This window comes from Pezoporus occidentalis, unplaced genomic scaffold (assembly GCF_034315485.1).
Source record: "Pezoporus occidentalis ecotype Australia unplaced genomic scaffold, CSIRO_AGI_Poc_V1 ctg88, whole genome shotgun sequence".
NCBI classification, from domain to species: domain Eukaryota; kingdom Metazoa; phylum Chordata; class Aves; order Psittaciformes; family Psittacidae; genus Pezoporus; species Pezoporus occidentalis.
This window is the reverse complement of record NW_026916242.1, coordinates 2,001,958-2,016,049: the sequence shown is the minus strand read 5'-3', so window position 1 is coordinate 2,016,049 and position 14,092 is coordinate 2,001,958. Positions and strand designations below refer to the sequence as shown.

The following is a 14,092-nucleotide window of genomic DNA, read 5'->3' as shown; positions in this document are numbered from 1 at the left end:
CACCAGTGACTGGGGACTGCACTGCAGTTAGCTAATTTGGATATATTGTTTCCAGTTAATTGTATCAAGAGGTCTACAAATGTCCACTATTCCTTTCACCCACCAAACTTTCCATTGAGAACTCTGAAAATTGTTTCTAATGATTGTGAGAAAGATCATGTAACAATTTTCATTAGTTCCCTTGGTTCCCTGGGGAACTTATCATCTGAACACTCTTGATACTTTATCCATCTAGAGTTAAATAACACACAGAACCATTTGCAACTTATCTATTAACACCAAATTCTCACCTGTGCTAAAATCAGTAAGAAACAGCACCAAGAAAGCATGACTTTAAAGTTGCATTTCTGCCTGTCTCTCTAATAAGGAAATATTTTAAATATGCCTTTGACATCACATTTATTGAATGCATTCACCTCCTCCTTATGTACTTAAACAACACTATTCTTTGTATAAACCTGATTTATTTACTCAGAAGTTATTTTCTTTCTTAGCAGTAAACAGCAGCCCTAGATAGGAACCAGGCTGCTAGGTATTAGGGGGAAAAAAAAAACCAACACATGCATTTGATACCCCTGATCATTTTCAGCCAAATTCATTTGCAGGATCTGACCTTGCAGCACAAAATGACCATTACATACTCCTCTTCTGACTTGCAGCAGTAGAGCCTGACCATAGAAGAAGGCACACCTCTCAGCTCTGCAGAGGGAGCAGCCACAGGGCTGCTCTTTCCTGGATGCTGCAGCTCTAACACCCCACACATACTCTTACTCCTGGGGCAAATGTAGACATTTTCAGACCTTGGACACTTGTGTGCATATTCTCACCTTCAGCTCACTCTGCAATAGCAGCATTTGGCCAAACTCTGTGCCAGGCAGTGAAAGGTGGATGACACTGCTGCTCAAGTGGCTGTTTTTTTAACCCTGGAGCTGTGGGTCGAATGGTTGTGCCCCACTTCTCTACATGTGTTTAGTCCTTTAGGAGGATATAAACAGTTCAGTCAGTGTTTTAAAAGTTTGTTTATTTCAATTAAAATATGCCCTGTAAGTGCTTGTGAGAGCTGGAGCTCAAGAGGTTTGCAGCAGGTTTCTCTGATTCTGTAGATACTGCTGCTGACAGGGGTTTTCACAGTATCACAGTATGCTAGAGATTGGAAGGGACCTCGAAAGATCATCTAGTCCAATCCCCCTGCCGGAGCAGGAACACCTACATAATGTTACACAGGAATGTGTCCAGGCGGGTTTTGAATGTCTCCAGGGAAGGAGACTCCACAACCTCCCTGGGCAGCCTGTGTTCTGTCACCCTCACTGAGAAGAAGTTTCTTCTCAAGTTTAAGTGGAACCTCTTGTGTTCCAGTTTGTACCCATTACCCCTTGTCCTATCAGTTTGCCACTGAGTAGAGCCTGGCTCCATCCTTGTGACACTCCCCCTTTATATATATATATACACTAATAAGGTCACCCCTCAGTCTCCTCTTCTCCAAACTATAGAGACCCAGCTCCCTCAGTCTTTCCTCATAAGGGAGATGCTCCACTCCCTTAATCATCTTTGTTGCCCTGCGCTGGACTCTCTCCAGCAGCTCCCTGTCCTTCTTGAACTGAGGGGCCCAGAACTGGACACAATATTCCAGATGCGGTCTCACCAGGGCAGAGTAGAGGGGAAGGAGGACCTCTCTCGACCTACTAACCACCCCCCTTCTAATACACCCCAGGATGCCATTGGCCTTCTTGGCCACAAGGGCACAGTGTTGGCTCATGGTCATCCTGTCATCCACTAGGACCCCCAGGTCCCTCTCCCCTACACTGCTCTCTAACAGGTCGTTCCCCAACCTATACTGGGACCTGGGGTTGTTCCTGCCCAGATGCAGGACTCTACACTTTCCCTTGTTATATTTCATCAAGTTATTCCTTGCCCAGCTCTCCAGCCTGTCCAGGTCTCGCTGGATGGCAGCACAGCCTTCTGGTGTGTCAGCCACTCCTCCCAGCTTAGTGTCATCAGCAAACTTGCTGATGGTACACTCAATTCCCTCATCTAAATCGTTGATGAATATATTAAATAATACCGGTCCCAGTACTGACCCTTGAGGCACTCCACTAGTTACAGGCCTCCAACTAGACTCCCCCCCATAGACTACAACTCTCTGGCTTCTCTCCTTCAGCCAGTTCGCAGTCCACCTCACTACCTGATCATCCAGACAACACTTCCTCAATTTAGCTGTGAGGATGCTGTGGGAGACTGTGTCAAATGCTTTGCTGAAGTCAAGGTAGACCACATCCACCGCTCTGCCATCATTCATCCACCGTGTTATTTCCTCATAAAAGGCTAAGAGATTGGTCAAACATGATTTCCTCTTGGTGAAGCCATGTTGACTGCCCCTCATAACCCTCTTATCCTTGATATGCCTTAAGATGGCACCAAGGATAAGGTATGATATTGGGAACCTCTTAGTTATTTTGTCTTTTAAACTCTTAAAACCTCCATTAATAGGCTGGAAAAACTAACCTACCATCTTCAGTCAAACTGAAACAGGACGATTTTTGTAACAAAGGAATCTCTATGTTTCCTTCTTTGTTTCAAGAAAATTGCTTGTATTGAAGCCAAGTAAAACGACATCTGACTCACTTCTACCAAGTGGACTGTCAGATTAAATCAAAACTGTCACAAGCAGCATAACACCATGCTGGAAACTTGAAAACATAAATAGTCACTAAAATACATGCATGTAACTAAAATACTAGTGTGACATTGTTTTGAAATAAATACTCCAACATTGTAGTGTTTCTAATGTTTCTAGTGTAGCTAATTCATCTCCAGGAAAAAAAAAAAGAAAGAAAAAGAAATTAAAACTTTTGCCCTGAATGCTCCTTCTTGTTCCATTAATGGTTGGTATCTTACTGATTTTTGTGTTCCTGTTCTGGTAATACAGGCAGGAATAATAGGCAGTATATTGTGCCCCTGTTTGTGCTTTTAGGTAAATGTGATGATAATAGTTCCACATTGAGAGTCTGTGTTAAATGGAAACAGATTGATTGACTGACCAAGGACTACTCTACACTGACCTTGCCAAAACACACATTCAATCGGTGCTTATAGTAAACCACTTCTTAAATTACTTACCCCTTGGACCTGTGAGGCATCTGTTGCAAGTCTTGTAGTCAAAGCACCAGGGCTGTTCTTCCGGTCGTCAAACCAGCCAATGTCTTGCCCCAGCATAGACTGGAAACCTATTTTTCTTAGCCGTCTTGTAAGCAGCTCACCAGACTTGGCAAAGGTGTAACCCTGGGGTGCACAAGAATAAACACAGACATTGTACAGAAAGAGATACCCACAGAGTAAGGGATCAGAGACAAAATGTACCTGTATTGGACTGCTATTACCTGTAGAAACTGTGTGAAAAAGGAAACAATTCCAACAAAGACAAAGAGCAGGCAGACACCATTGATCTGTGTCCTCTGTTCTTCTTCATCAAGAATGGAGAAGGTCTTGGGGGAAAAAAAAGTGGCATCATATTCAAAGTGTCATGTTTGGTGTTTGTGAAGTCTGTTAATGACTCACTATTGCCCACCCCAGAACCAAAGCCAGAATACAGAACCCTCCCTCACCCCTTGCAAAAGCCCTATTCCTTATTTTCCTGAGGTGAGCCTGGGTACAACATGTTTTTACTCCTGTTAAACAACAGGTTTATTGTACTTGGTGTCTGTACATACTTCTATTACTTGCTGCCCATCCCTAGTTGTAATTAACCATTCCCTCACTCTAAACAAGAGCCAGTGTGATAACCAGAGAATAGCAATGAAACAAAAGCACAGCAACAAAGCAAGAGTGCAGCAGCTCTCTTACCTCCTCTCTGATCTGTGCCAAACACAACTTTATTGGGTCATACAAAATGAAGTCTGTGTAAATAATTATAACATAGCTTGATTCTCCCAGCGCAACACTAATGGATGCTGTAATTGCTATAGGTAGGCTTCAAGAGGAATCTATTGTCTTTACTGAAGGAGTGTGGATATAAGGAATTTGCTTACTACTGGGTACTTGAGAAAAAGCATTTATGCTTAAAGTACAGCCCCTTCACCCCATTCTGGTCCAGTCTCCATGGTACTTTGCTTTTATCTCTTGTTCTGAATACCTGCTCTTCTTCAACAACTGCCAGTGCTACTGGCTGCTGCTGAAATAGTGGTCCAAATCTAAGTAGCCATTCTTTAGCAATTCCTTTTGGTCAGAGCAGTTGATATGGATGTCAGTTAGCCTACCTGAGGTTGTTAAACTTCTTCTGCTCCTTGCAGATACAAGCCACAGCTCATGTTTATACTTCTCCACTAACCTTTGGTTAATTCTAATTTGATTTCACAGGTAAAAATTTCTATAAATTGACTAATCTCTCAATCTGTTATCATAAGGTGTAATTATAAATAACCTATGTATTTGACTTTCACTTGTATCGAAACCAGCTTAAATTCTTTTAGGTGACAGTAGAAAGAGAGGAAGGAATTTTCATTACAGCTGCAAAATAGAAACAAAAATAAACTTAGGTACTAGTCTTAAAAGGTCAACCCAAGTTATTTATGGTTCAAAATGAGCTATGCATCAAAGTAGCACAGAGGTATGACAGCATGAAGTTGAGGAAAATAAATAGTTGTTCCCTAGTGAAAATTCCATTCCCAATTCAAGTACTTTAACTTTGTACTTTGGCAACAAAATAAATCCTGCAAAATTAAGAATGATGGTATCAAAAAGGGACAAGATCTGCTCCACTGCCATGCTGTCATACCAGTAGCAAGGCATGTTACTTTCTCAGACTAATCTTTGTTTAAACATAATCACTAGGTATGTTTTAATCTGTGATAATGAGAACAAAACTACTGATATATTTGTTCCAAAGGTACATTGCTGATCTGAACTGATCAGAAGAGTGATAGAATCAAACAACTGGGTTGGAAAAGACCTTTATGATCATCAAGTCTAACCATTACATATATCCAGTATTATCCAGTTCTTCATTCACTTTTGGTGACTAATTTCTGAGAACCTTCAAGGCAGACTTTGCTAAATTTATCTTTCCATTTCATAGCTGGGGTGATTTTTCCCCTCACTTCCCCAGCATACTGGTCCCACAGCACAAGCCCACGTGTCTGTCACATCATTGCAGATATTCAGACAGCTTGGTAAGCAGATGCATATTCCATCTGCCTGACTGCCTTGGCATCAGGCAGAAATGTTTTAAATTTATGAATAATGAAACACAGATGTTGCACTTTGCTCATGCTTGTTAGGTCTTGTTTTTTTCTTGCAGCCTCTCTCCTTTGATGGACTGAGACCTTCAAGAGAAGGAATTCATCCTTGGCAATGAAGGCATTTAGTATTTCACAGGAATATGTCAGCCCCAGAACTCCTAGTGTTTAGAAATTTTTTCTCAAAAGGAATCAAAGTAGATACATTGCATAATGCACATAGCAGTGTCTCACCTGCTTTCTAGTGAAAACCTCAGTTCCTGGCATGAGGTCTAGACACTCAGAAAGTGCTTGGAGGTTGCACAACTATGACTAAAAGAGCAAGCACATTGGCCAGGAGCCATTAAGTTGATCAGCAAGGACTGGAAGGCCTTTTGTTCTGAGCCTCCATGGGTCTTAACTAGCAAACATCAAACTGCAAGTAAATGTGATTCAAAGTCCTGAGTAACTTCACAGAGAGAAATATCTAAGCCAAAACATGCCCCCCCCCCCCCCCGAAAAAAAAAAAAAAAAAAAGAAAAAAGACCAAACCAAACAGCAATAGCTTAATCTTTCTTTTGATAGACTGCTGGCACTGCTATCAGGAGCATTTTCTCAACCCTTTTCCCATTAGTAGCTCAGATACTGGGGCATTCATTCGTTTGCTCTTTCTCACCTGGAAGGTTTTGGACCTCCAGTTTCTAGAAGAGTATCTGCCCTTTAGGTCATATTTTATTTGTGTGCATATATACCTACTGTGACCTAAGCAAGTAACTGGTATTCACAGCACAAGTTTTATCCTATCTCAGGTGGGTACACAAACCACAAACCAAAAGCGCCATTCCCATTTCCTTCCCCCTGAATGTGTCATTACTTTGACTATAAGAAACAATATCAATAGAGAAGTTTTCTCTATCCTCTTAATTCTTCAAATTTAGGACACTTTCCTAGGCATTAGTTAGAAAAGCACTGAATTTCTCCAGGCAGCCTTCCAGTTTCCCCACTGTTTTTTAAGGAAAAAATAATCATGGTTGAGCCCTTGAAAATTTTCAACCAAGGCTGTGGATTTTGGTAGTAATACATTCTTTAGTGAATGCCAAGGTTTAAAGCATATTCCTGTTTCCCCTTTGTCTTCCAATCTTGTTAATACATGACTACTTTCTGCTGGCAGTTATGAACCCCATCACAATTATCTACCTCTCCCTGGTCACTCTGTAGGGGCTGAGCATCATTGAGCTGCCTGAAATATATGAACAAAATAGTGAAGTATTCTTTTGATCTGACCCAAAACTTTCCCAAATGCTTCGCAAAGTCTTTAGAATAATATTCTGCAGGTCAGAACTTCTGCATGTCTCTCTCTTCACTATAACTGCATGTGGGGTACATCTTGTCTCACCTATGCTAATGAGCCTACCCCTTCAAAGAGCTCAAATGATAACATGATGACAATGATATAAATATCTCTATTGAATAATTGTTTATAGGCAAGAAGTCTAACCCCATCTACTTGATGAGATATAAAGATTTGCCCCAAACATGTAAAGTTCTGCATCATACATTCACTCCTGTCTATTTCGGAGCTAAAATACACTTTCAAATGTTAGCATAACTTACCCCAAGAATCTGACTGAATAACAAAGCATAGAGTGGACTGACTGCTCCATTCACAGCTGCTGCTAGAGATCCAAGTACCATGTATGGCCATTCAGAGGCATTGTATTTCAAAATTCTGGTAAATGGCACAGGCTTGACATCTTCCTCCACAACAGATTCCTAAAAAACAAGTTATATCTTTGAAGCAAATGAATTCCCCCAGTGATGTTCTGTCTTTGAAAGTGGGATAATAGCTAGCCTAGTCTGTTAAATGGCCATCTAGTGCCCTAAGAGCTGCTCCAGATTTGTACTGGAAGGGACAATGATGGGTCTTGGCTGCTGTCTGAATCTCTTTTGTAGGGCTGGGGAGTCACAAGAGAGTCACATAAAGAGAGTCACTTTTACTGTCCCTGGAGAAAAACAAAGAGATTCGTACCTTGGGCAGCAATACTGAGTCTAACTTAAGAGGTTGATTACAACCAGTTTAATACTTTCTGCCACTGAAACTCAGGCTGTTCCCTTTTGGCTGCCTTCAAATGAGATGTGATTTAATACCCAGTGCCAAAACTAAAACTTCTTCCTCACAAGAAGCTTTTCGTGTCACTACTGGAATCTTAAGAAACATTATTTTAAAGTATTGTGGGTGAACATACTGATCAGACTCTACATCAAATTAATAGTATGCTATAGAACTAAAACAAGGAAAATCTCAGAGCAATAGCTGGATTCAGGCTTTATACATGCTAATTACGCCTCCCTTCTGTGTAACATCCTCAGACCATATGCTGAATTCCTGTAATTAGGCCCAGTAAGAGCAGAATATTCATCATCAAATTATAACTTACCCTAACCCTGCAGCTTGCTTTGTGCAGAATTTTTGTAACACTGTGTGCTGAGCCCTGCTCATCTCCCTCAGTTCATATGGCTGGAAATGCTCAGACAAAACAGGCACTCTGAAGACCTATCTGCTGAAAAGGTGCAAGGATGATTGGGTGGAAGCATGTTGTATTTTCTCTTTCTTTTGAGCTACTCCCAGAGGGAGAGCACTAAAGCCCCTTTATGTATCCACAGAATAGGCTTAGCAATAGCAAGACCAGTCCAGTGACTTCTAACTGCTGCTTTCTGCACTGAACAATCACAGCCATGCAAATTGGGGCAGGGAGCTTCATAAGCACTTTGGAAACCCACTGTGTAATTCCTACATATTCTGCGTGATTTTAAGGCATGCTGTCTTTGTTTTCTATGCCAGTTGATTGCACAAGCGCAGTATCAGTGAAAGGACTCTGAGTTAGGTTGCAGTGAGGGTGTCTCTTTATAAGTCTTCAGAAGATTTTGAGATGAAAGTGAATTTACTCTTTATTGAACAAGAAGCAGTGTTATTTGTATCACTGAGTGGCTGTTACATTTCACAGAGTGAGCATTTTGCTCTTTGCCAGTTAATTCAGCTTTTATGAATATGTCTCTTCAATTTAATTTACAACATATACTAGTTTACCAACAGGTCATGCTCTGGTAGAAATGGGCCAGGGAGCATAACTGCCACCAAAATGCAGCCTAGGTTTTACAGAGGATAAGAATAGAAGCTGTGCTTTTGTCTGGGAAAAATCAATTCAATAAGATGCATCTGCCAACAACAACTATAACAGAGGCACAAATCTACAGGTTATCATTACCAAGTAATGTTGGGTTGAAAACTTAATAACAAGCTATAGACCTGACCTTTTTTGCTTGTCCATCATCTTCTCCATAAGAAGGTGTAAGATACATAGACTCTGCATGATCTCTTGCAATGGATAATGGAGGGTCAGGGACCACATTAGAGAGCTGAGATCTGGAGCGCTGCCGAAGTGAAGCTCTTTAAAGAGGACAGAAATGGGCTGTTATTCACAGCACAGTAACACAATACTTGCTTGCAAAGCTGTTCCAGTTTTCATATCAGCTAGATCAGAATTCATTGAAGCAAATCATAGGAATCCCACGGACTTTTTCTTTCTTTTTCTACATTCCCTCAACTTTTTGAGAAGAAAATATCCCACAATAGGGACAAATACTTTTGAAAGTCATGTTGCACCACCACCACTTATACATTGTCTTTTATTTACCCTGCCCTGTGTATTTGCTAAGTCAAATCATGGTCTATCCTACTATATTTGCACAAACCCTTAAGACACCAAGTCAATTCAGCATTATCACTATGAACTAATTCAGTCCAGCAAAACCCACCTCTGCCCCTGACAAAAATAACCCTGTAATGTAGGAGACAAGCATTCATTTGCATATGCCTGTCATAGGCTTGCCTGAAAGAAATATTAAGTGTCTAGCTACAAAACAGTCTGGCTTGTAAAATGTGTTAACTTTCATCAAGTAGAAGCTATAATAAAATCATCCTTGTACATTGCATTGATTTCTCAAGTAATTGCATAGCAAGTCATTTTTCAAGTGACTGCACTGAAAGTGCATTAAGCAATACAAATATATGGAGCTTTATGGTAGCAATATTAAAAATGGAACATTAAAACAGGAGACCAGAACTGGAGGGAAGGTATTATGGATAGAAAGGGGAGAAAAATTTAGAGTCTTACTATTTATCTAAAGCCCTTCAATTTCTTTTCAAGTGAACTTCTGTCTTAGCAAAATGCTTGTAGCCTTTCCAGTTTCTTTTACACAACATAACAGAGAATTGATTCATTAGCACTATTGAGATTTTGGAATAGTAGGATGAAGTATAGAGCTGGAAACACTGAGATTTACAGTCATTTTTAAGACTCACCGCAAACTGGCCCGATAGCTTCCTCTGCTGAATGACTGCACTTTCTCAAGATTTGGCTCAACCACATTATTTCCTGCTGCTGTAAAGTATAGTAGATGTAACTCTTCAGTTTGTGTTAAAATTGAATACAACCTAAGTCCACTGTGCTCTGCCAGAAAGTGCAGTTACTCCAAGTCATAACTGGAATACTTTGTAGAAGGCAAGGAATGTAATAAAACCTTGCTACTCAATCTACATGTACCACATATTTTATATTTCTGTTTGACATGATAAAGTTGACTGAATATTAACCTGAAGACCATCTCACTTGGATTGTGACTGCTAAAGGCTGTTTCCCTATTTTAGTACTGTAATTGCTCTCTTCTTTTAAGATAATAATATCCAAGGTATGATGTTTCACAAAAATACAACAGACCATTGTATTAGATCCCCATTTCCAGAAGCCTCTAGTAAATCAAATAGGGTGGTTTCAGAATACTCTGTAATTTGCTTGCATTCCAAATGCAGCAGGGCTGAAATGGCAGCACTAAATGGAGCTATAAAATGATGGGTATTGCAAGTCAAGATTAATGTTTCTGGGCAGATCTATATTAGGAAGATCAGTGAGTATACAGTAAGAATACTTTGGTAAGGGCTATCAATGTATTACTTTAATGAACGCTGAAATTCAGCCAGAAAGGCAGAAATATAAATAAATATTCTGCATTCTGTGGTTTTCACATCATTTTAGAAAAGAAAACAAAATACTCACTTTCTGTTGTTTCTCTGTTAACTGCTGTGTCTCCACCTCTTTGCAAGGTCACCAACATGAAATAAACCCCTTTCCTCTTCAAGAGTTCTTCATGAGTTCCTCTCTCCACAGCCCTTCCATGCTCAAAGCCAACAATGACATCAGCAGCTTTGATGGCTGACAGGCGGTGAGCTATGGAGATGGCTGTGCGGCCAAGGCGAGCCTGGTACGGAACAAGAACAGTCCCAGTCACAGGACAGCAAACACAAGTGCTTGGAACCCACACTATGCAATCTAAAGTCTGGTCAAACCAACAGGAGTCTCTCTAGTGGTTTCAGCTGACTGACTTGAACTCCATTCACAGCCCATAGATAAGCCCCTGTTTCTGAGCAAAGGGAGCTATGTCTGTTAATGCCCAAATAAAAGAAGAAATTACTTTTTCACTATTACTAAGGTTCTAGTTGTGCATATGAACCAGCTATTAAGAAAAGCTTCTCACTCCTTTGTTGCAATTCAGCAGCACCCTCTGCAGAGTGCATTAAAAATAATTTCTATCCTTTTAAGTCTGATTTATGCTATGCTACAGCAAACCTTATGAAGTGCTTCTTGGACAGTAGCTTCACTTTCATTATCAAGTGCTGACGTAGCCATATCCAGCAGCAGGATTTTGGGGTTTCTCACAAGAGCTCGAGCAATAGCTATCCTCTGTTTTTGACCTCCACTCATCTGACTTCCCCCCTCTCCAACATGAGTGTCAAATTGCTGTGTGAAAGGAAAAGAAAACCAAAAAGGTCTGTTAGGCTCCTGGTGAAGACATGGGTAAAATGTCTCTCTGATTTGTTCTGGGGGAAGACTTCAAAACATACTATCTTCGAAAGACAAAAACATTGTGAGTGCACCAGATTCAAAGGAAAGCTGACAAAATAACTTCCTTCATAATAAAAAACATAATTTTGTCTGAATTAGAGTTGCAACTCCAAAACAAAAGTAGGTACTGATAAAAAGGTGAAATGTTTTGGTTTGGCTCAAAATTACTTTATTGGCAAAGGGTGAAATGGAGAGGAAAAACCTGCCCACCCTCCATCAGATGATTCACCAGCAAACTTTCCACAGAGCTGCACTTATGTCCTTTTTTCAGCTGGAATAGTTAATTTTCTTCATAGTAGCTACTATGGGGCTATGTTTTGGATTTGTACTGAAAACAGTGTTGATAATACAGGGAAGTTTTCTGAGCAGTGCTTCCACAGAGTCCAGGTCTTCCCTGCCTCTCACCCTACCCCCCAGCAAGCAGGCTGGTGGTGCACAAGAAACTGGAAGAGGACACAGCTGGGACAGCTGACCTCAACTGACCCAAGGCATATACCATACCATATGGCATCATGCTCAGCATATAAAGCTGTGAGAGGAAGAAGGAAAGAGAGCACATTCAAAGTGATGGCGTTTGTCTTCCCAAGTAACCATTAAGCGTGATGGAGCCCTGCTTTCTTGCAGTTAGCTGAACACCTGCCTGACCATGGGAAGGAGTGAATGAATCACTTGTTTTGCTTTGCTGGCACATGTGGCTTTTACTTTACCTGGAGAAGAGAAGGCTGCATGGAGACCTCATAGCAGCCTTCCAGCATCTGAAGGGGGCCTATAGAGATGATGGGGAGGGACTCTTCATTAGGAACTGTAGTGATAGGACAAGGGGTAATGGGTCAAAACTTAAACAAGGGAAGTTCAGGTTCGATATAAGGAAGAAGTTCTTTACTGCTAGGCTGGTGAGGCACTGGTATGGGTTGCCCAAGGAAGCTGTGAATACTCTATCCCTGGAGGTGTTCAAGGCCAGGTTGGACAGAGCCTTGGGTGACATGGTTTAGTGTGAGGTGTCCCTGCCCATGGCAGGGAGGTTGGAACTGGATGATCTTAAGGTCTTCTCCAACCCTATCCTATGATTTTATTAAACTGTTTACCTCAGCCCCCAGTTTTCTCATTTTTACTATTCTCCCATATCCCACCGGGGGAGTGAGCAAATGCATGGAACTTAGCTGTTGGCTGGGGTTATACAATAACAACTTCTTTCCTGATGGTCTGTGAGTCATGATTACTGCGTCTGTGATTCATGACATCATACTCTGACGGCATTGGGTTCAGGTAGAGGACTAAGCAAACACAAAAGCCTAGCATCTTGTGAGCCAGGATAATTATATTCACCTAGAGTCAAATCTTGTTTATTCCTCCATTTCCAGGAAATAAACAGAGGTCTTTACACAGTCTGTCTATGATTAGTTTCCTGGAAGCCTGGAAATGTATATATGGGGGTTTAAAAGTACCTACACACATTAGTTAATGGTACTTGAATCCTGCCAATCTGGTTCACTGCTGTAACACATCCCTTTGTAAAGATAATTGGCAAAATAACATTCTAGAAAAGTAAACAGCCCAGTACTATCAAATGTGGAAGGAACTGGAGGACAGGGAACCTTTATCTAACTTACAGAACTTGTAAAAGGAGATGAGGTTGTGAGGATCAGTACAGACTGCTCAAAACCATATGCTGGCTAGTGAGAGAGTCTGGGCTCTAAATTGCTTTTGGCCTGAGCGGAAACAGATTTCCATAGAATGAAAAATATGTATTTTAAAATCATGCTATGATTATTACCATGATATTGAATGTTGCACATATGATTCCCTGAGGAACTAATTTTTTTTTTTTTTTTTTAATTTGGTGATGTACATGCAGTAAGACCTAATTAATCAAAGGAAGGTTGCTGCCTACTATCTATATTGATCTTCTGTCCTGAGAACAAATGGCTGCATGGAAGGAACAGAAGGATGTTATATTTTTTCATCAAATTCTGTCAAATACGCTTACAAAACACAGCATACCTGTGGCAAGTCCATGATGAAATTGTAAGCATTGGCCTGTTTGGCTGCTTTGATTATGTCTTCCATGGTAGCATCATCCTGACCGTATCGAATGTTCTCTGCAATTGTGGTGGCAAACAGCACTGGCTCTTGTTCAACAATACCAATCTGTGAGCGTAGCCACTGGATATTGAGGGAACGAATGTCATGGCCATCCAGGGTAATCTACAGAAGCCCAATAAAACAGGGACAAAAAAAAAAAAAAAAAGAAAAAATGTCAGGGACATTATCCCCTCCAGATCAGAGACAGACACAAGGAAATGAAGGGCCTGTATGGCCCTTCCACAATGTTTCCATGACCAGTATAAAAAACAGCTTTCATACAGACAAGAATGCAGTGCAATGGCAGTAATATAGGCTAGTTCTTGGGCCTAGGAGTGGTGCTCTTTGATTTCATTACCCAATAACTCTTTTTGCTTGGCCTCAGAAATAAAACCAGGTGGAAAGTAACATCAAAATTATGATTATATCTTTACAATAAATTGGTCCTTTGTCTTTTATACATTCAAATATAGGTCACCATGTATGTGATTTGTGTCAACTAGTAAAACGTAAATGGCATGAAAGCGTTTATAGATGTAATTCATATTCTTGGCCATTCCGTTACTAAATGTTAATTGCTTATACTAAAGCAATATTAGGGGATAATGATTAAATGTTCAATACTGGGTTTGTGTTTTCCAGAATGGAAAATTATTTGTTACTCCAGAATGATCATCTGTATAGTTTTTACTCAGATTTAGTACTGAATTTTTATTTATTCGTAACAGTTTTTCTCTTTCATGTCATTATTTTTAGAAGACTGTTCATCATTCCCTAGAAATGCACATGAGGAATTTCATTCATTGAAAAAAAAAAAAGAAAAGAAAAATTTAGGAGTCT

The 14,092-nt window shown here is 40.4% G+C and overlaps 2 protein-coding genes across 7 annotated transcripts in view; one reads left to right on the top strand and one right to left on the bottom strand.

The window, feature by feature from the left end:
* G6PC2 (glucose-6-phosphatase catalytic subunit 2) overlaps positions 1 to 5,720 on the top strand; it is a 31,857-nt gene extending 26,137 nt beyond the window's left edge. The window contains exon 6 of the mRNA XM_062604803.1: positions 5,294 to 5,720. Within this exon, the coding sequence (XP_062460787.1) occupies positions 5,294 to 5,350 (57 nt within the window). The 3' untranslated portion in view covers positions 5,351 to 5,720. The remainder of the gene's footprint in view (positions 1 to 5,293) is intronic.
* The window catches only part of ABCB11 (ATP binding cassette subfamily B member 11), a 51,198-nt gene that overhangs the window by 11,930 nt on the left and 25,176 nt on the right, over positions 1 to 14,092 (bottom strand). For 5 of the 6 annotated variants that reach the window (XM_062604791.1, XM_062604794.1, XM_062604790.1 and 2 more), the window contains 8 exons: positions 13,172 to 13,375; positions 10,895 to 11,065; positions 10,325 to 10,526; positions 9,574 to 9,652; positions 8,523 to 8,658; positions 6,825 to 6,983; positions 3,378 to 3,482; positions 3,118 to 3,279 (listed from right to left, as the gene is read on the bottom strand). In XM_062604791.1, coding sequence (XP_062460775.1) covers positions 3,118 to 3,279; positions 3,378 to 3,482; positions 6,825 to 6,983; positions 8,523 to 8,658; positions 9,574 to 9,652; positions 10,325 to 10,526; positions 10,895 to 11,065; positions 13,172 to 13,375 — 1,218 coding nt within the window. Of the gene's footprint in view, positions 1 to 3,117; positions 3,280 to 3,377; positions 3,483 to 6,824; positions 6,984 to 7,647; positions 7,769 to 8,522; positions 8,659 to 9,573; positions 9,653 to 10,324; positions 10,527 to 10,894; positions 11,066 to 13,171; positions 13,376 to 14,092 lie in introns of those variants that run through there. The other variant, XM_062604796.1, reaches the window with a different exon arrangement.